This window comes from Pseudoliparis swirei, chromosome 10, assembly GCF_029220125.1.
Source record: "Pseudoliparis swirei isolate HS2019 ecotype Mariana Trench chromosome 10, NWPU_hadal_v1, whole genome shotgun sequence".
Taxonomy (NCBI): Eukaryota; Metazoa; Chordata; class Actinopteri; order Perciformes; family Liparidae; genus Pseudoliparis; species Pseudoliparis swirei.
The window spans coordinates 3,566,731-3,586,008 of NC_079397.1; the positions used below are offsets into that span (position 1 = coordinate 3,566,731).

General features: G+C 39.1%; 3 protein-coding genes across 3 annotated transcripts; 2 read left to right on the forward strand and 1 right to left on the reverse strand.

Annotated features, from left to right (window-relative positions):
* The first annotated feature begins 4,239 nt into the window (after positions 1-4,239).
* Positions 4,240-6,834, forward strand: snrpf (small nuclear ribonucleoprotein polypeptide F). The gene is made up of 4 exons (XM_056424964.1): positions 4,240-4,349; positions 5,572-5,697; positions 6,214-6,278; positions 6,564-6,834. Exons 1-4 carry the CDS (start codon positions 4,347-4,349, stop codon positions 6,628-6,630), a joined length of 261 nt encoding a protein of 86 aa, XP_056280939.1. The 5' UTR covers positions 4,240-4,346; the 3' UTR covers positions 6,631-6,834.
* Positions 6,835-7,005: 171 nt separating this feature from the next.
* amdhd1 (amidohydrolase domain containing 1) lies at positions 7,006-12,458 on the forward strand. The gene is made up of 9 exons (XM_056424701.1): positions 7,006-7,183; positions 7,821-7,927; positions 8,293-8,357; positions 8,447-8,724; positions 9,362-9,587; positions 10,026-10,150; positions 10,332-10,425; positions 10,510-10,670; positions 12,017-12,458. Exons 1-9 carry the CDS (start codon positions 7,047-7,049, stop codon positions 12,120-12,122), a joined length of 1,299 nt encoding a protein of 432 aa, XP_056280676.1. The 5' UTR covers positions 7,006-7,046; the 3' UTR covers positions 12,123-12,458.
* A 305-nt stretch (positions 12,459-12,763) lies between these two features.
* LOC130200426 (tetraspanin-9) lies at positions 12,764-19,026 on the reverse strand. The gene is made up of 9 exons (XM_056424703.1): positions 18,874-19,026; positions 17,794-17,835; positions 17,122-17,203; positions 16,795-16,986; positions 16,400-16,474; positions 16,182-16,283; positions 15,968-16,099; positions 15,439-15,522; positions 12,764-13,087 (listed from the first exon to the last, which is right to left on the reverse strand). Exons 3-9 carry the CDS (start codon positions 17,182-17,184, stop codon positions 13,016-13,018), a joined length of 720 nt encoding a protein of 239 aa, XP_056280678.1. The 5' UTR covers positions 17,185-17,203; positions 17,794-17,835; positions 18,874-19,026; the 3' UTR covers positions 12,764-13,015.
* Between the last annotated feature and the right edge of the window lie 252 nt (positions 19,027-19,278).

Sequence of the window (19,278 nt, forward strand, 5' to 3'; positions counted from 1 at the left end):
GGGTTTACTCCATCCAACACAATAAGTACTTAAATACAAGTGTCATGGTGGAGCAGGAAGAAGTACTTAAAGTGGCAATACTACAGTATAACTTACTCAAGTACAAGTAAAATACACTCAAAGAGTCACGTGTGTAAAGTATTTGCAAACAAAATGTACATTAATTATTTAAGGTTACTTTCTGGTGGAGGGAATTTGAACTGCTTGATATACTTTGGGTCACAACTTTATTCTATAATCTATCTTTTAACTGCTCTATTTTGTGAATATATATGTTTATTTATAGTAGTTTTTGTTACTTTGCAGATTTACATTATAAATACAAAATGCTAATCAATTGTGACATAACAATCTCACATTTACCAGCTGTGACATTATTATATATAATACAGTAATGTATACATTCTGCGTAACAAGTAATACATTTAATACTCTAAACACAAATGTAATGGAGTAAAAAGTACAATATTTGTCTCTGAAATGTATAAATAAAAGTATAAAATACCATCAAATGCAAATTTGTAAGTATCCCTCAATATTGTACTAATAGTACGAAGTAGAACTACTTTCAACCTTTGTAAAAGTACTGGCATTAAAATATAAAGTACCCCAAACAAAAGCAATCATTACACTAAATGCTCCCATCAAACACATTGCATGGCATGCGGACCACGTGGAGGCTGATGAGAAGCTGATGTGGGGCGTTAATGAGCACATTTCTGACTAATTGGCTTTGTATGGAGGGAGCGCGCGCACACACACACACACACACACACACACACGAAGTGACGCTGCTGACGTACTTCAGATTACACCATTGGTTGCTGGGCTGCAGTCTTTGTTGACAACATTGTTGGTGTCTGTATGAAACACACTTCTTAATCCCGGTCCTGTTTACCACATAAACTGCATGACATCCCATAATAAGCCACTCACACGTGTTGAACACGGTCCCAGTCTGCATGGTCAACAGCGTGCGTGCTGCAGCGCGCCCCCTTGTGGTCAGAGGTGGTACAGCAAAGAAGAAAACGCACATGTATGTGGGACAACTGTCGTTTCCTGGCCCGTTGGGGTCAAGCGTCATTGAACGCAGCATGGCTTGGGCTTCACTGTCTGCTGGGTAATCGGACCGTGAGCTGCTTTCTGTGCATCTGACCCGAGTCATGAGCAGTGAGACAAATGAACCTCATCTGTCTGTCCTCTAGATCTAAAACCCCTGTGAACGTCTTGTTTCCAGTCCTTATGCTAAGCTAACTAGCTTTAAGAAGAGCTAACTAGCTTTAAGAAGAGCTAACTAGCTTTAAGAAGGGGACAGTCCATCAAACAAAGGGTTCTTTCCCCCTCACACATCTGTGGAAGATTGTGAGTCCTGTGCTTTACACTTCCTGCCGTTCATCCACTTCGTTAACTCTGCAGACTTCAAAGGGCCATTTGGCATCAGACTGGAATGATCAGTCTTCCTCCTCGTGGACGCACGCCGTCTGTGATAACTTTGTGTTTTTGCCCTCTATGTGGTCTTATTTCATCGACTTGTGGCTGTTTTGTATCTTTTGCTTCTCTTAGTGGACACTTTGGATCTCTTTTTACACATCTTATCAGCGCTTTGTGCCCATTTTGCTTCTCTTTGTTATAATTTTGTGTTCAGTGTCTTTGATATCTCTTATCTCTTTGTGCCTGTTTTGCATCCATCCCTCTGTGACTTTGCATTCTTTTTTGACTGTTTTGAACCCATTTGTAACCGTTTTGCATCCCTTTGTGACTATTCTGTATCTCTTTTTGCACATTTTGCGTCCCTTTGTGTTCATTTCGAATACTTTTGTAACTCTTTCTCATCACTTTGTGCCCGTTCTGCATCTCTTTATAATAATTTTGTGTTTAGTGTCTTTGATATCTCTTATCTTGTTGTGCCAGTTTTGCATTCATCCCTCTGACTCTTTTGCATACATTTGACTGTTTTGCATCCCTTTAGTGACCGTTTTACATCTCTTTGCGCACATTTTAAGTCCCTTTGTGTCCATTTTGCATCCCTTTGACTGTTTTTCATCCCTTTGATTGTTTTAAATCTCCTTGTTGATAATTTAGTGTGAAGTGTCTGATATCTCTTCGTGCACATTTTGCATACGTCTTTGTTTGGCATCCCTTTGGGCCTGTATCGCATTACTTCGTGACCATTTCATATCATTTTACGACCATTTCATATCACGTTGTGGCCGTTTTGCTTCCCTTTTGTGACCTTTTGTGTTCATCGCTTAGCAAATCCGTGATAATGTTGTTTTTGGCGTCTCTGTTTATCTCTCTGAGGTTGAGTTGCGTCACTTTGTGACGTCTTTGTGCTTGTTTTGTGTGTGTGGTTGTCCTTTGACATCTGCTGTTGGTTTTTCATTCTTTTTGAAGTTGTTTTGTTTCTTAGTTGTCGATTTTATAACTTGTTGTTTGTTTTTTAGCGTCCGTTTGTGGTCGTTTTTTCATTTATTTGCAGATTGTTTGTGTGTCTTAGGTCATTTTGCATCTCCTTGTGGTAATTGTTTTTTTCTCCTGGTGATCATTTAATGTTTATTTGATGGTTTTTTGGGATGCGTGACCCTCTCAACATTCACACACACACACACAAACACACACGCACACTTTGTTACCACGCCATACCTGACGCGGTAACTGACTGACAGATTAGTTAATTACACGGAGGTCGACTCAAAAGAAGAGAGGGAAGAAAAATAGACGAAATGATGTAAGGACACGAGTATTTCAAGCACGCAAAGAAAGCTCCAGCGCAATTTCAGAGGAATTTTCTGACAGAACCCAGCCCTTCACCGTAGGAAGTCAGATGTTAGTTTAATTCAAAGTATCAGGTTTGAACTCGTCGGATGCTTTAGTAACAGCCGAATGCTTCAACGCAGAAAAATGATTGAAATCTTCAGACTGTTTTTGCCCGGAGAGAAATATCTGCCCAGACAGAGAACTAGCACCACCCAGTCATTTCTCTGAGCAGGTCAGAGTTTATAATGATTGAATAATCATTTGCTGAGGTGTGGCACATCGAGCAAGTGAGCACATCCAGTTCAGTTCAACTCAGGTCAGAGAGACTATCAACAACGCTGAGGGTCGGAAATTAATAACATTTTTATATTTGCTTTGGATTTAACCCATTAAAAACATATTTGTTACCACATGTTGATGCCTACCATGAAGTAATATATAATTGCCTTATTAATTGACAGTTATATTTATAAATGTAACTTTTTTTTAAATAAATGTTTATATTATTTTAATAGATTTGATGTTTGAAGTGTTGCTCAACTCTTTGTTGAGCAAAACAAAGATGGGGACGGTGTCACCAATTGGTTCTTTGGGTAATTGTGACAACAAGTTTTACAAAACAAAAAATGCATCTTTTAATTAAGAAAAAAATCAGCAGATTAATCCATAACAGTTGCAATCCCATATCAAATCTTTAAAATGATCTCAACAAACTAAATCAGTAACATGCTGTATGAACATTAGTATATTAATAATATATATATTTATTGTATTATATACATCTTTTTTCCAACCCCAACCCTAACCCTAACCCTATGCACATTTTAAACTCCACGGCCCACACGGCCTCCAGAGCCTGGGCCTGGAGGGCAACAGGCAGTGGAGTAGGGCCCAGCGCCAGGCGGCGGAAAGGAGGTGGATTCACAGACTGGGGACTATAGACCCGCACGGGCTGAACGAGAAATGTTAACCCCCCCCTTTAACTTTACCCTCTTCGGATACTTCCCATCGGGCCTTTTAACCTCCACCTTGACACACCTGGTTGGTCCCTTCCTCTATATTTGTTTATATGCCTATATATGTCTATATATATTTATTTATTTATTTATTGTCTTATATATATGTCTATATTTGCCTTTTCACAGGTCCTTTGTCTATTTCTATATTTATCAATATATATTTTTATCAGGAAATGATAAAAGTAAAACAATGTAAGTAAAAATAGCTAAATTAGAATAATAATAGGAGTAATAATGTTATAATTATAATAATATTTCAAATCAAAGTTGTACTTTTAATAAAACTATATTTTTCTGATTGTACATTTAGCATTTAATAATTTAGAAGCAAACAATTTGATTATTTGTCATCGTCATCTTTCTTTTGGGGTTTCCACTGATTTACGGTGTCGTGTACACTCCTCGCCACCAGGTGGCAGTGTGTAGAAACATGAAGACTACTCACGAGGTCATAGGCTGTACTTCCGGTTTGGCGGTAAAGCGTGTGTGCTGCTTTGCGAAGTACTGACGTTTCTGTGACGAAAAGATATCAAGTTAATTCATTCTCAGAACGCTTTTAGTACAACAACAATGGTGAGTATATCTTACTAATGTTAACCATCAACTTATGTTTTGTTTTCTTTGATGGTATTTGCCATCCCTGTGCGACTAGAGTTAGCATTAGCTATGTTAGCTTCTCATTCATGCTTTGGGATGATTTAATCTCTCATTTTTACGCACACGTGCCGAGGAAAAATGTAATGAATAATTACAGACCCGGTAATGAGGTGACCTCGGTGTGATCTTCTGTTCGATGACACGCGGCCGTGTCCAAGCGGAGTTGTGCGGCCTTGTGTTGCAGGTCGTCCGGATGTCTGTTGGGACAAAGTCCCCGAACTCCATTCAGAAAACCTCATAATTTAACGATATGCTGCACATGCTTATTGGCAAACGGTGCATCGATATTGTTTTTTATTTAATTGCTATATTACCGTAGAGACACTTGCTTGTTTGAGTTGCCTGGCTCAAACCGTGACACGCTTAACTTACTTCTTATATGCTGTAAACCGGACACTGAGCAGAACAGTGCAAACGTGAGCGTATCGTTTTTTACATTTATTTTAAGTTGTTGTTCTACTCGTATCCAATGCATAGCCAGCTGTAAATGCATCCAGTAACAACAAATAGTTGTTTTTTAGCCCAAAGGTGTTTATGAAAGTACAAACTTATAATATGTGTTCTGCCAAATTTACTATGATGTCATCACATACCAGGAAAACGGCCCCAGATGCACGTCTTCGTTTGATATGTTGGTGATATGCAACATTCATTTTCCAATAATACAGATGGATCAGGGTTCTTACGGTCATGGGAAACCTGGAAAAGTCATGGAATTTGAATATGGTTATCTCTAGGCTTGGAAAAGTCCTTGAAACAAAAATGAAATCACAAAAGTTTTGGAAAGGTCATGGAAATATGTTATATTCATATGTTCATTCACGCTGAATTTGAAAAAATTATGATGTTTTTAAAAGAAAGACACTTAAACTATAAGCGGGCACATTTGTTTTGTTTTTGCGCTGCGAGTGACAAGTCTGTTGGCCATAGCAACAGCAGCTCAGGGATAATCCACTGTCATGTAGACACCGAGATTTCACAACATGTTGGAAATTTGGTTTAAAGTCATGTAAATCCATTGTTCAAAACGTGTATGGACCCTGATGGATGATGTTGGCGAATGTTATCTCCATAAATCTATTATCTCACATCGCCGTATAACATTGTAGAATAACTCCTCATCTCGTTTCCTCCGTAGAGTTTACCTCTGAACCCGAAGCCTTTCCTCAACGGCCTCACCGGGAAACCCGTGATGGTGAAGCTGAAGTGGGGTATGGAGTATAAGGGTTACCTGGTGTCTGTGGACGGGTACATGAATATGCAGGTGAGAACATTCTATTGTTTCTTTATTCTAAGATTAAAAAACATTTTCTCAACGCCAATATGTTGGCAGGCGTTTGACTTATTGCACAATATATGGACATCAAATCAAGCATTTGCAAAAGATTCGGTCCCAAATGTTCAATATTAATCAATTTATTTGATTTATTAAGAATTTTAAAACATTTTGTTCACATTTCACTGTCTGAATATTCTGAAGAGTTCATTGTTTTTAGATTGCATTATTATGCTATTCTATGATATCAGTGGCGTAACATTGTCCTCAAATTAACTTTATCGCAGTTACAATATAGTATGTTTATATGTATATTATACAATACATTTTAGTTTTCTATGACGGGTCTCCTAATGTATGCCATCCTTGTATAATTTGAATATTTCCAAGTATTGTGGTTTTATTACCTCCAGCTGTGCCATTGATAATAATGCAAAAAAATATATATAAATGCTGGCAATGATGACCTCTTGACCTTTTTCTATTCCCACATTTCCCTGATAGTTGGCGAACACGGAAGAGTACGTGGACGGAGCGTTGGCGGGTCATCTCGGTGAAGTGCTGGTCAGGTATGTTGTAAACATAAAACATCTTTTATTCCATAACTAGTTTGATTATGGGTTCTTGTTAGTTACTTAAATCTACCTATATGGATGATTCTTATGGGGAAACGGCCCAAAACAACAATTTTACTCAAAATAATACAGACAATGTACCTTTTTATGCTCAATCCTTAATATTTCAAACTTCTTCAACTAACCTGGGTTAATAATTAAACTTGTGATACACGTGCTTCTGTGCATTGTTCTTCTGTCTTAGCGCTGCGTGCTAACGGGCGCGCTTCATTCCCACAGGTGCAATAACGTGTTGTACATCCGAGGCGTAGAAGAAGAGGAGGAAGACGGTGAGATGAGGGAGTGACGAAGAGGACTCGGCCCCGTTGTGTGATTGAACTTCGTAGTTGATGTGTGTTTGTGTTTTCACCATGTGAAACAAATGAGTGTTTGCGGTTATTTTCCAAGCAGTTTTGAAACCAATATTCCTTTTTTTTCTTTTTACTGTATGTGAGGCCAATTTAATGTTGTGACTTTGTTATACAGACAATAAAACTGTTATTGTACCCTTTCTTAAACCGGATTGTTGTGGTTTTTTGCGTGTGGTATCTGAGTGTGTGTGATTATTACAAGTTGTCTGTGGCAGAAGCACCGCCCCCCCCCCCTCTCTCTCTCTCTCTGCACTTTAAACTCTTCTCCTGGTCAAATATTTGCCTGATCCCAAACCACTTTAAAAGCCGGCCCCTCTGAAGCTGGTGCTCTTTTTGTTGTGGATGAATCAAAATGTCCAGCGCTTACAGGCTGCTGGTGAAGGACGCCCGACAGGTCGTTCTGATCTGCAACGACGGAGAGAAGTTCCTCACCAAAAACGGGATGCAAAATCTGTGCGTGATTGAAAATGGGAGCGTAGTGATCGGGAGGTGAGTTTGAGATTACGTCATACCTCGTGAGGAGCAAGAGAAGACCCTCTTTGTTCGGTGTTGTCTGAGAGGGGGCGGACATGTGATCAGCTTTAGCTCAGATACTGAATCTCAGCTCGGCTCTAGTTGATCTGCAGGTTTTTAAAACTTAAAGGGAATGTAAAAATGTAACGACGGTTGTAGCTCAGTGGGGTAAGGGGGTCGTCCTGCAACCCCAAGGTTGTCGGTTCGATCCCGGCTCTCCCCATTAGTAGCAAGACGAAGTGTCCTTGAGCAAGGCACTGAACCCCCAGTTGCTTCCCGGGCGCATCACTGCAGCCCACTGCTCCTTAATAACTAAGGATGGGTTAAATGCAGAGAACTAATTTCCCCTTGGGGATTAATAAAGTATATATCATCTAACCTAGTGCACTTTGGCGCCCCCTACTGGTCGTACTTATTTCACATGAGAACTGGATAGCTGTAAACGTCTGAAAAATTCTATAAATATTAATTATTTTCACTTTTTAATGGTTTACATGTACATGTTTAAATGTACACCTTGCTAATAAGTGTTAGACTCTATTTGATGCCCATTTAAACTGCATGTACAGATCCTGTGCTTTGAGGTGGCATTGAAGCATATCTCTTCTTTTAGAGACGGGCTGATCAAAGCTGTGGGGCCCGCGGAGACCATCAGAGAGCAGTACCCCGAGTCGAGCTTCGATAGAGTGATCGATGCTGCAGGCATGTGCGTCCTGCCTGGTGAGTGGCGGCTCAGCTGTCTGCACACAACGGGACATCAGGGATGAGTGTAAAAAAAGAAGCGTCTTGCAGGGTTCCTACGATCATGGAAAACTTGGAAAAGTCATGTCATTTAAAAATGGTTATTTCCAGGCCTGGAAAAGTCCCAACATTTTGGAAACGTCATGGAATGTATTATTTTCATATATGTTCATTGCTATTCTTTTAATCAAACTATTGTCTCGTTAATTTGTCATTTAAGGTATTTACTCGTGTATGTACCGAGATTTCACAAAATGTTCGGTCATGGAAGTTCGGTTTAAGGTCATGGAAAGGTCATGGACATCCATTGGTCAACGTGTGTGTGAACCCTGGTCTTGTTTCAGGGCTGGTGGACGCCCACACACACCCGGTCTGGGCTGGGGACAGGGTGCATGAGTTTGCAATGAAGGTAAATCATGTTTGATGAAATTCAAAATAATTTGTTTTTACCTTTCACAAATAAAAACGGGTGAATAAATAATACACTCCTGGCCGCAGCTGGCCGGTGCCACCTACATGGACGTGCACCGGGCCGGCGGAGGGATCCACTTCACCGTGGAGCACACGCGCGCCGCCGGCTCCCCGGAGCTGCTCGCCGCGCTGCGCGGCCGGCTGGCCCGCATGCAGCGAGCCGGCACCACGCTGGTGGAGTGCAAGAGCGGCTACGGCCTGGAGCTGCAGGCCGAGCTCAAGATGCTGGAGGTCATCGAGGAGGCCGCGCGCACGACGCCCATCAACATCTCCTCCACCTACTGCGGGGCCCACGCGGTGCCCAGGTATGCCCCCCCCCCCACTAGCTTTTTAATTTATTTTTATTTTTATCTCTCCATGGAAGGTTGAGTGCCTGTTTTTGTATTTGCCTCATTAGTTTTGCCTTTTTGATATTGTATTGTTATGAAGAATGTATAGAGGATTTAATCCACTTCCTCTCTTAATGGGTTAATCTGACTTTTATTTTGAAAAGGTAAAAGGAAATCGCACATACACGTGACAGTATATGAAGGTAGATTTGTCTCTTTATTACGTAAACAACAACAAAAAAGAGTTTCGAGATTGAAATTTCTCGTTAAGTAAATTAATTTTTAGTTTTGCTTATAAAAACTACAATTTGTTGCTGGAAATTAAAAATCTTTGCTTTCAAAATAAACAAAATTGCTCAAAAAAACAACAACGTACAAATAAGAAATCTGTTCTCAAAACATTTTTGTTTGTTTGCGTAATAAAGACACATCGACCTTCATAACCGTACAGATGTTGTCAGGGACAGATGCACATTTATACAAAGTTTAATAGTTTTAATGGACTATTTAGTGATAGTTTACCAGTTTAATTAATGTATTTTGACCTAAAGGAAGAAAATAAAAGAGTAATTTCACCAGCAGTCGGTTTCTCTGACCCCTCCCCTTCCTTCAGGGGGAAGACGGTTGCAGAAGCCACGGAGGACATCCTGCAGGTGCAGCTGCCGGCGCTCAAAGAGAGGATGTCCGCCGGCACGCTGAGTGTCCACAACATCGACGTGTTCTGCGAGGAAGGCGTGTTCGACCTGCGCGCCACGCGCTCCATCCTGCAGGCCGGGAAGGAGCTGGGCCTCGACATCAACTTCCACGGAGACGAGCTCCACCCCATGAACTCTGCTCAGGTACCGCCACATCCAGGAAGGCCCTGTTGCTGTAATCCAGCTTTAAGATGGATCGATGCCTCGCAACATGGGATGATTATCATTATTATTTAATAAGAAATAACATGATTAGATGTCCATAATAAGTTCTGAGTGCCAATGTTTCCAATATTTCTTGGTGCTTAAGAAGTGGTCGTAAAAAAAAAGAAAAAGAGGGCTGCAAATAAACTTTTTTCAGTTAATCTGCTGATTTATTTATTCAATGTTTTGTATATGAAGCTTGAAAATAAGGGTGTGTGTGTGTGTGTGTGTGTGTGTGTGTGTGTGTGTGTGTGTGTGTGTGTGTGTGTGTGTGTGTGTGTGTGTGTGTGTGTGTGTGTGTGTGTGTGTGTGTGTGTGTGTGTGTGTGTGTGTGTGTGTGCGTGTGTGTGTGCGTGCGTGCGTGCGTGCGTGCGTCAGCTGGGTGCAGAGCTCGGAGCCTTAGCCATCAGTCACCTGGAGGAGGTCACCGATGAGGGGATCGCTGCCATGGCAACAACGAGGACCGCCGCCGTCCTCCTTCCGACCACAGCGTACATCCTCCGGTATATTATAATAATATAGTATTATAATAATAATATAATATTATAATAACAATGTATCAGAACTTTTGCTGCACATAAGTACAAAATGCAGGGCACTGAACTTGATTTAAGTATTTGAGTTTCTATATTATTTAAGTGTGTGTGTGTGTGTTATATGTGTTATATGTGTGTGTGTGTCCAGGCTGCCTCAGCCGCGGGCCAGAGACATGTTGGACGCTGGCGTCATCGTCGCCCTCGGCAGCGACTTCAACCCCAACGCCTACTGCTGCTCCATGGTGAGTCCTCTCTCTCTCCATCCTCCCTCCCTCCTCCCTCCCTTCATCCTCCCTCCCATGTCCCCTCCTTCTCCCTTCCCTCAGCCGATGGTGATGCACCTGGCCTGCGTGAACATGAGGATGTCCATGCCCGAGGCCTTGGCGGCCGCCACCATCAACGCCGCCTACGCCCTGCGGCGCTCACACACACACGGCTCGCTGGAGGTCGGCAAGCACGGAGACCTGCTGGTCCTCCACGCCACGCGGTAGAGACTCACTCTATATAATCAATGTATTGTGCATGTCTAAGCGTGCCTAGAGGAGGTGTTGCATAAGAAGGAGAGTTCAGAGTTCACTTCAGTACATTGCAGTCAAATTAACATTTTTGCAATTTTGCATACGCTTTAAATTCTGCTTGTGACGTATCACAGCAGCTGTTGTTTAAACTAGTGGCTCTTTAATAATAATAATCATTGATTTTATATAGCGCTTCTCAAGTCACCCGAAGTCGCTTTACAGAGTGCAGTCCAGTCGTCATACACACAGTCATACCGGTGGATTTTGATTTGATGCAGTTCACTAAACATTCAATAGAGGTCTTCGAATACTCAAACTAATATATACATATACTCAAACTAATATATATAAATTCAAATATATATATATATAAAAATAAATGTATATATATAAAATATATATAGAGAAACATATATATATATAAATATATATAAAAAATATATATTTATACATATATATATTATGTATATAAATAATGTATATATATAATATATATCTATATTTAAAAATAGCTATATAAATATACTATTTATATATATTTAAATATATATGTATATAACATATATTTATATACAGGACTGTCTCAGAAAATTAGAATATTGTGATAAAGTTCTTTATTTTCTGTAATGCAATTAAAAAAACAAAAATGTCATGCATTCTGGATTCATTACAAATCAACTGAAATATTGCAAGCCTTTTATTCTTTTAATATTGCTGATTATGGCTTACAGCTTAAGAAAACTCTAAAATCCTATCTCATAAAATTTGAATATTTCCTCAGACCAAGTAAAAAAAAAGATTTATAACAGCAAAACAAAATCAAACATTTGAAAATGTGTTTCCAGGTGTTTCAAGTTAATTAGACGATTCAAGTGATTTGTTTAATACCCTACTAGTATACTTTTTCATGATATTCTAATATTTAGAGATAGGATATTTGAGTTTTCTTAAGCTGTAAGCCATAATCAGCAATATTAAAAGAATAAAAGGCTTGCAATATTTCAGTTGATTTGTAATGAATCCAGAATGCATGACATTTTTGTTTTTTTAATTGCATTACAGAAAATAAAGAACTTTATCACAATATTCTAATTTTCTGAGACAGTCCTGTATATAAAAAATAATAAATATATACATATAAGAAATATATATATAAAACACAGAAATACCTTGTTAAATCAGCTGATTTGACTGTAGCACCAGGTCTAACTAAAATAAAAGTTAACTTGTAAGTAGTTTTATTGTCGTCTTGATGTTTTGTTCTTACTAAAGAGTGTTAAATATGTGATGAACTCCTGCGTGTGTTTTCCTGCAGGTGGGAGCACCTGATCTACCAGCTGGGAGGACATCAGGAGCTGATTCGCTACGTCGTCGTCAAAGGAAACGTCATCGTTGACAACGACAACACGATGGATCTGTAGCCGCGGCGGTGCAATCAATAACTATGATGGACCGCTGCAAGATTTAAGGGAATAAATACTTCCTGTAGATAAAACCAGCTGGACAACTTCTAGAGTCTCCGCTGGCCGATCTCAACTTTTATATTCATGCTAAACTAAGTTCGTATCATGAATCCACTCGGATCCTTTTAGGAAGCCGGACTGTAATTCCCAAAATGTGAAAGTTTCTTTACAAGACATTTCATTGAGCGTGCTGCTGTGAAAGAATGTGTCGTGACATTGAACCGATCACTAACTCTAGAAACCAATATTTTAGATAAATCTCCTGTTAACTTGATTAAAATCTACCTCTCTATTCATCTGTTTGTCATTTAAAGCAAAACACGCTTTTTATAAGTTATCAGTAACAGCATCAAACGGGTTATTGATCTAGATGTTAACGTGAGAGATGAGCTCGATAATCAGAGTAAAGTTTGAAGGGTGTCAAGTAGAAGATCCCAGAGAAGCTGCCCGAAACAGGAGGAACACAAAGTGGGAGAAATGTCCTCCTGGTGGTCCGAGGTTCAGCTGTGTGCATAAATAGATTTCTGTTCTTCTAGTTCCAAGTCCACTAAACACCCCCAGAGCTTAAGTCTAGCTATTTAAATGGTCAATAGGCGAGGTTCATTACGAGAGCTTTTATTGAACACGTTAAGTACACAATGTTTGTTTTCCTTCTTTTTTTCCTCGTCACCGACACACAAATATTTCACATAACATGCATTAGTGATGAAAAGCTGACTAATCAAAAAAACTAGTTCAATAGATAGAAAAACAAAGCGAGATAAAAAGGCGCACATGGTTTTCGGCGTATGTCTCTCGCAGTAAACCGAGCGATGCGTTTATGGAACCGGTTTGAACGGGTTGCTGCGGCGTCAGGCTTCGTACTTCTTGCCTGCGCGGTGGATCTGTTGGTAGAGCGTCATGGAGAAGGCCATGCCGAGGAGCTGGAGGAGCAACACGCAAGAGAGGGTTACAAGATTTAGGACATGCAACTTTGTATATGACGATGCTGCGACCTTTTGGGACATTTCTAATGAACACCACGCTATAGCTTTTCCTGATAGATTTTATACAACATATGATGGCTTTTTAGGCCATTATCTATGACAAATTAGAATTTTAATGCCATTTTCAATGACTAATTACCTTCGCATTGAAAATGCCGGAAGGTTATGTTTTGATCGCCGTGTATTTATTTATTTATATGCGTGTTATTCGCAAAACTCAAAAAGTATTGAACCGAATCACATGAAATTTGGTGGGATGATTGTTTATTATCCGGGGACCAGTTGATTAGATTTTGGGATCGATCGGGTCAAAGGTCAAAGGTCATGAACAGGTCAAAATCTTTCGCAGAACTCAAAGAGTATTGAACCGAATCGCATGAAATTTGGTGGGATGATTGTTTATTATCCGGGGACCAGTTGATTAGATTTTTGGATCGATCGGGTCAAAGGTCATGAACAGGTCAAAATCTTTCGCAGAACTCAAAAAGTATTGAACCGAATCGCATGAAATTTGGTGGGATGATTGTTTATTATCCGGGGACCAGTTGACAAGATTTTGGGATCGATCGGGTCAAAGGTCAAGGTCAAAGGTCATGAACAGGTCAAAATGTTCTTGAATCGCATGAAATTTGGTGGGATGATTGGTTATTATCCGGGGACCATTTGATTAGATTTTGGGATCAATCGGGTCAAAGGTCAAGGTCATGGAAAGGTCAAACTCTTTTTTTACCATAGCGCGATACATTTTTGTCCAATTGGCATGCAACTAATGCCAAAATGTTCATAATTCTATGCCCAATCTTGTGATATGCGAAGGTATGCGCTCTACCGAGTGCCCATTCTAGTTATAATTGTTATGCCATAATATATGGCAAATTATGCTTTTTATGCCTTTTCTATGACAAATTATAATTTGTATGCCATTTTAAAAGACAAATTATGCTTTTCATGCTATTGTCTATGACATTATGCTTTTTTATGCCTTTTCTATGACAAATTATGATTTGTATGCCATTTTAAAAGACAAATTATGCTTTTCATGCTATTTTTTATGACATTATGCTTTTTATGCCTTTTCTATGACAAATTAGGATTTTAATGCCATTTTCAATGACTAATTATAATTATTATGCCATAATATATGGCAAATTGTGCTTTTTATGCCTTTTCTATCACAAATTTTGATTTGTATGCCATTTTAAAAGACAAATTATGCTTTTCATGCTATTGTCTATGACATTATGCTTTTTTATGCATTTTCTATGACAAATTATGATTTGTATGCCATTTTAAACGACAAATTATGCTTTTCATGCTATTTTTTATGACATTATGCTTTTTATGCCTTTTCTATGACAAATTAGGATTTTAATGCCATTTTCAATGACTAATTATAATTGTTATGCCATAATATATGGCAAATTATGCTTTTTATGCCTTTTCTATGACAAATTATGATTTGTATGCCATTTTAAAAGACAAATTATGCTTTTCATGCTATTTTCTATAACATTATGCTTTTTATGCCTTTTCTATGACAAATTATGATTTGTATGCCATTTTAAACGACAAATTATGCTTTTCATGCTATTTTTTATGACATTATGCTTTTTATGCCTTTTCTATGACAAATTAGGATTTTAATGCCATTTTCAATGACTAATTATAATTGTTATGCCATAATATATGGCAAATTATGCTTTTTATGCCTTTTCTATGACAAATTATGATTTGTATGCCATTTTTAAAGACAAATTATGCTTTTCATGCTATTTTCAATGACATTATGCTTGTTATGCCTTTTCTATGACAAATTATGATTTGTATGCCATTTTAAAAGACAAATTAAGCTTTTAATGCTGTTTTCTATGACAAATTATTCTTTTCATGCCATAGAATATTTGTATTCCTTGGCTTTTTGCCTTATGTTGTAATATGCTTGAAGCCGTTCAGCATATTTAAATACTCGATGGACTAATATTCATTATTTAAAAGCCCCGTAAATTGAATCCAAGCGCCAACTAAATAAAAGTTAATTAACAAATAAATAAACGAGTGCTCTTTGGAGAAGTACTGATAATAACTTCATTTATATAGCACCTTTAAAAACAGAGTTTACAAAGTGCTCTACAGAGAATCAAGGCCAAAAAAATGGAATCGTAAAATACAAAATAAAGACCAAAAGACAAACTAAATTAGGGGGACCAAACTGCATAAAAGGACGACGTCACTTAAAAGCAGTTCTATAAAAATGGGTTTTAAGAAGTGTTTGATGTACAGCTGCTTACCTGTATGACCAGGACACACATGGCGATGGTTCCCAGAAGGTGTTTGTTGTTGTCCAGCCAATCCTCCACCTTGTCATAGCAGCCCTGTGGACACAATGAGTACTGCACATCAGAACGGATCCAGATGAAGTCCAAGACTAAAGGCTGTTGTGGTTTTAATGTAAAGTTCAACAAACAACATTAAAAAAATTATGTTCACAAATTTCAAAAAATATTCACTGATGATTTGTAAGGACTTGACAAATAAATAATACTTTGAAAGTGATGATCTATGTAAATATATACACAAATATAAAAAAATATATATATTATATAAATATATATAATAATATAATATATATATTTATTCTATATATGTATTATATAAAATATATTTACATATTTTACATAATATATATATTATATAATACATATATTTTATACAATATACATATATATATATTTTGTAGCTTTATAAACAGTAAACAAACATCAGAGTGGTAACAACCACTTGAGAGCGTTAGCATGACGGCTTCGTGAGCGCACTGACCTGCGTCCAGAAGGTGTTGGAGGCGTTGCGTCCGCATCCCGGGAAAACCTGCTGGCAGCAGCGGTCGGGGACCACGTTGTCGTGCAGCGCGGCGTACCAGTCGTTGTGGTTGGTCACGCCACAACATCGCCACTAGGGGGGGGGGGGGGTAAATGTGTGAATACATGAACACTTTGCAGGGATTGAGGGTGATTTTCCTGCGTTGGTAATGTACCTCTCCCTGGATGGCGTTCCAGGCGTCCCTCAGCCCGGCGTTGCTCTCCGTGTTGTACAGCACGAGTCCTTCTTTCAGGTCCCGTCTGGCATTTGCGCTCACCTGGACCAACGGGAGACGAAGAGGTGCATCATGGGACATAAGAGTCGGTGACTCAAGCACAGCAGGTGGGGGGGGGATCATCGATGAATACGACTTGTCTTTTTACTCGCCGTTACCATGTCGGTGTAGACGAAGAACAGGATGAGGAGGATGAGTTCGGCCAAGAGGATGACCAACAGAACGATGAAGAACTGAAAACACGTCACATTAAAAGGGTTCAACATGAGCAGAAACATGCAGGATACCATACATGTTGCATTCATATCAATGCAAAACAAACAAATATGACATTACTACTTAAAAACATTAATTTCAGCTATTAGACGTAAATTACAAAGCTTGGGGTTTGGTGATGGACCCTGAACACAACTGCAGTAAAGTTAAATATATATACAATACTGAGACACCATAAGTGGCTCAAACATTTAAAATTCAAACACAAATCCTGACAGAATACACTCAGACGACGCCACGAGGGATGCATGATGGGTAGTGTAGTTTTTTCCCTCACACTCAGCAGAAGGCACTTGTTCTCCTTGATGGCCCCCAAGCAACCCAGGAAGCCCGTCACCATGATGACGGTGCCGAGGCTGATGATGAGGTTGGCGGCGGAGATCGACGGGAAGGAGGGCGACAGGGTGGCGAAGCGGCCCTGAGACACCGACAGCCACACGCCCACGCCCAACAAGCCACACCCACCCAGCTGAAAGACAAGCGGTCAGGGATCTCAGAGACTTCCTGCGGATGCGACGATAATTAAACGATTTGGTTGGTACGCCGATCCCGCTGCCGATGGATGTTAATGAAGTTTCTGACAGATGATGTGTGGCAAAGTTACCCAGAAGAGCAGGTTGAAGAGGAACAGCATGTATTTAACGCAGCAGATGCAACCACGAGCCATGATGGAGTCGAAACGGGCACTGCAATAAATAATAAAGGATAAAAAGTGATAGAAACAATATTCAATTTCAAATGAAAGACTATCGGAACGATTAAGTCTGGCAGTTCATTTAAATCACTTTCAAATGCATTGTTACTGTCTGCAGGTCAGACATTGTTCAGGGATAACGCCATAACTTGAAGCAAGAATTTAAAACAAGTATTTACTTTATTTTAATGGTAAAATAACGCCTCATCTCTCAGGATTTTTACATTCTACTTGTTCTTTTATCAGTTTTTCTCTTTCCATCTAGATTTGTATGCACCAAAATACCAACAAGTTCCTCTTGGTGAAAAGCTACAATAAAGTTAAATTAAATACCTTTTAACCACCTTATTTAGTTGTAATATCAGTAATGCACAGGATATAGGAGCGGGCTTCTATACACTATCAATTCTCAATGTTATTGCACAATTCCTTGTTATTTTTTTGGCATCTTAATCTATTGGAGGTTGTTTGTGTCACCCTGAACTCAAACCAGACGTCCAGCCATAGGTCATCGACCTCCACGTCACACTCGCTGTAAACAATTTGTAAACTACACAAATGCAACCCGGAGATCAAACTCACCACTTCAACTAGCAGGAGAACGGAGGAGCTGGAGTTAGGTACCTGCAACACAGAAGTGTGCACGGACATTTGCACTATAATGTGTATTGTGTACAACGATGCACAAGACACACCTCGTGTGTGTTAAGTGTTTCTTTAGGTCTACACAATGCAAAACACAGGGCTGGAAACTTGACATTACTCATAGTCATAAATGTGCAATAAGATATTAAAATACTGTAGCTGAGGTTTATTTATTTTGTCAATAATGGATTGAAACTAACACTTATCTTTATCAGTATTAATCTGCTGGTTATTTTCTTGGATTAGTGGTTTGTAGGTAAGAGTGAACACATGAAAGCTATAACTATAACATGACTGCATGGCAAGAAAACAACAGCTTCACACGATGCGTTCAAGACTGTTTGTTATTGTCGGAAAAGACAGTCTTGCAAGTAAAAGAGTTGGACTTTTAGATGAAGAAGTAAATAAATATAAAGACAATATGTATTAATTGTTATATATATATATATATATATAAATGAATACATATTGTATTTATATTTATATATATAAATAATATATATATATATGTGTAAATAAATAAAACATATATATATATATAAATAAATAACACTTTAAATAAATAAATAGTTAACGTTTACGTTAATTTTAGCTTCTTTGAAGACATTAGCTTAAATTAACTAATTTAACTAGACTGCTTACTTCCTTAATGCGCCATAAAATACAACTTGTTCTCCGGAAAGCTGCTCAATCTGCCATTTTTAAAGTGTAATTATCAATAGCAAAACATCCTCTTTCTCCTCGGTCTCGACGTGACGTCACGGGACCGAACTTCATTTTTTTTCTTCTTCTTCTCCCCCCCTAAAAAGTGCGTTAAAAACTGTTACAAGATTAATAAAAAGACGATATATAAATCGCGTTTAACTTTTCGTTCGTGACAAAAGACACGTTCACCGTAAGCGTCCGAGGACCGCGACGGTTCCCCCTGAAGGCTGAGGCCGTGATTGTGTTCACGTCGCAGGGGGAGAAGAAGAAGAAGAACAAGGGGGACGGTTAGTTCGGTCTCGCGCTACCAACCGTTGGCTCATGAACTCATCTCCACCGCGACGTCTCGAGTCAGCCGTTGGAAAGGATGTCGCATGCCGCCTCACAGCATCTCCCTCCGCGGTAAAAATTAGAGTCCAGCGGGTCGTTAAACGGCCGTTAAGTCGGCTCTGAAGTTTCGTCGATGGCTGGAGAGCAGGAGGAGGAGGAGGAAGAGGAGAAGGGGGCGGAGCCCAGCGGGGGACGGACCCGGGGTGAAGGCGTGTCTCTCCGGGGACCGGCCGGGCAATGACCCGACCTGGATGTTAAACTAAAAATATACTGAAAAGCTGATTATTTTTCTCCCTTAATCGATTTAACCTTTGGTTTAAAAAAATAAAAAATAATTGTAAGAGATGCATTCTTTCACATTGTGTGTTTTGTTAAAAACCTCAAATT

Excerpts from the sequence above, each read along its gene's own strand:
- LOC130200426 (XM_056424703.1), bottom strand. The coding sequence starts at position 17,184 with ATGGCTCGTGGTTGCATCTGCTGCGTTAAATACATGCTGTTCCTCTTC. Across the intron at positions 16,987-17,121 it reads TCTTCAACCTGCTCTTCTGG|CTGGGTGGGTGTGGCTTGTT; the intron begins GTAACTTTGCCA and ends CTTGTCTTTCAG. Across the intron at positions 15,523-15,967 it reads CCAACACCTTCTGGACGCAG|GGCTGCTATGACAAGGTGGA; the intron begins GTCAGTGCGCTC and ends TTGTGTCCACAG.
- amdhd1 (XM_056424701.1), top strand. The coding sequence starts at position 7,047 with ATGTCCAGCGCTTACAGGCTGCTGGTGAAGGACGCCCGACAGGTCGTT. Across the intron at positions 8,725-9,361 it reads GGGGCCCACGCGGTGCCCAG|GGGGAAGACGGTTGCAGAAG; the intron begins GTATGCCCCCCC and ends CCCTTCCTTCAG. Across the intron at positions 10,151-10,331 it reads ACCACAGCGTACATCCTCCG|GCTGCCTCAGCCGCGGGCCA; the intron begins GTATATTATAAT and ends GTGTGTGTCCAG.
- snrpf (XM_056424964.1), top strand. Across the intron at positions 5,698-6,213 it reads ACGGGTACATGAATATGCAG|TTGGCGAACACGGAAGAGTA; the intron begins GTGAGAACATTC and ends TTTCCCTGATAG. Across the intron at positions 6,279-6,563 it reads CTCGGTGAAGTGCTGGTCAG|GTGCAATAACGTGTTGTACA; the intron begins GTATGTTGTAAA and ends TCATTCCCACAG.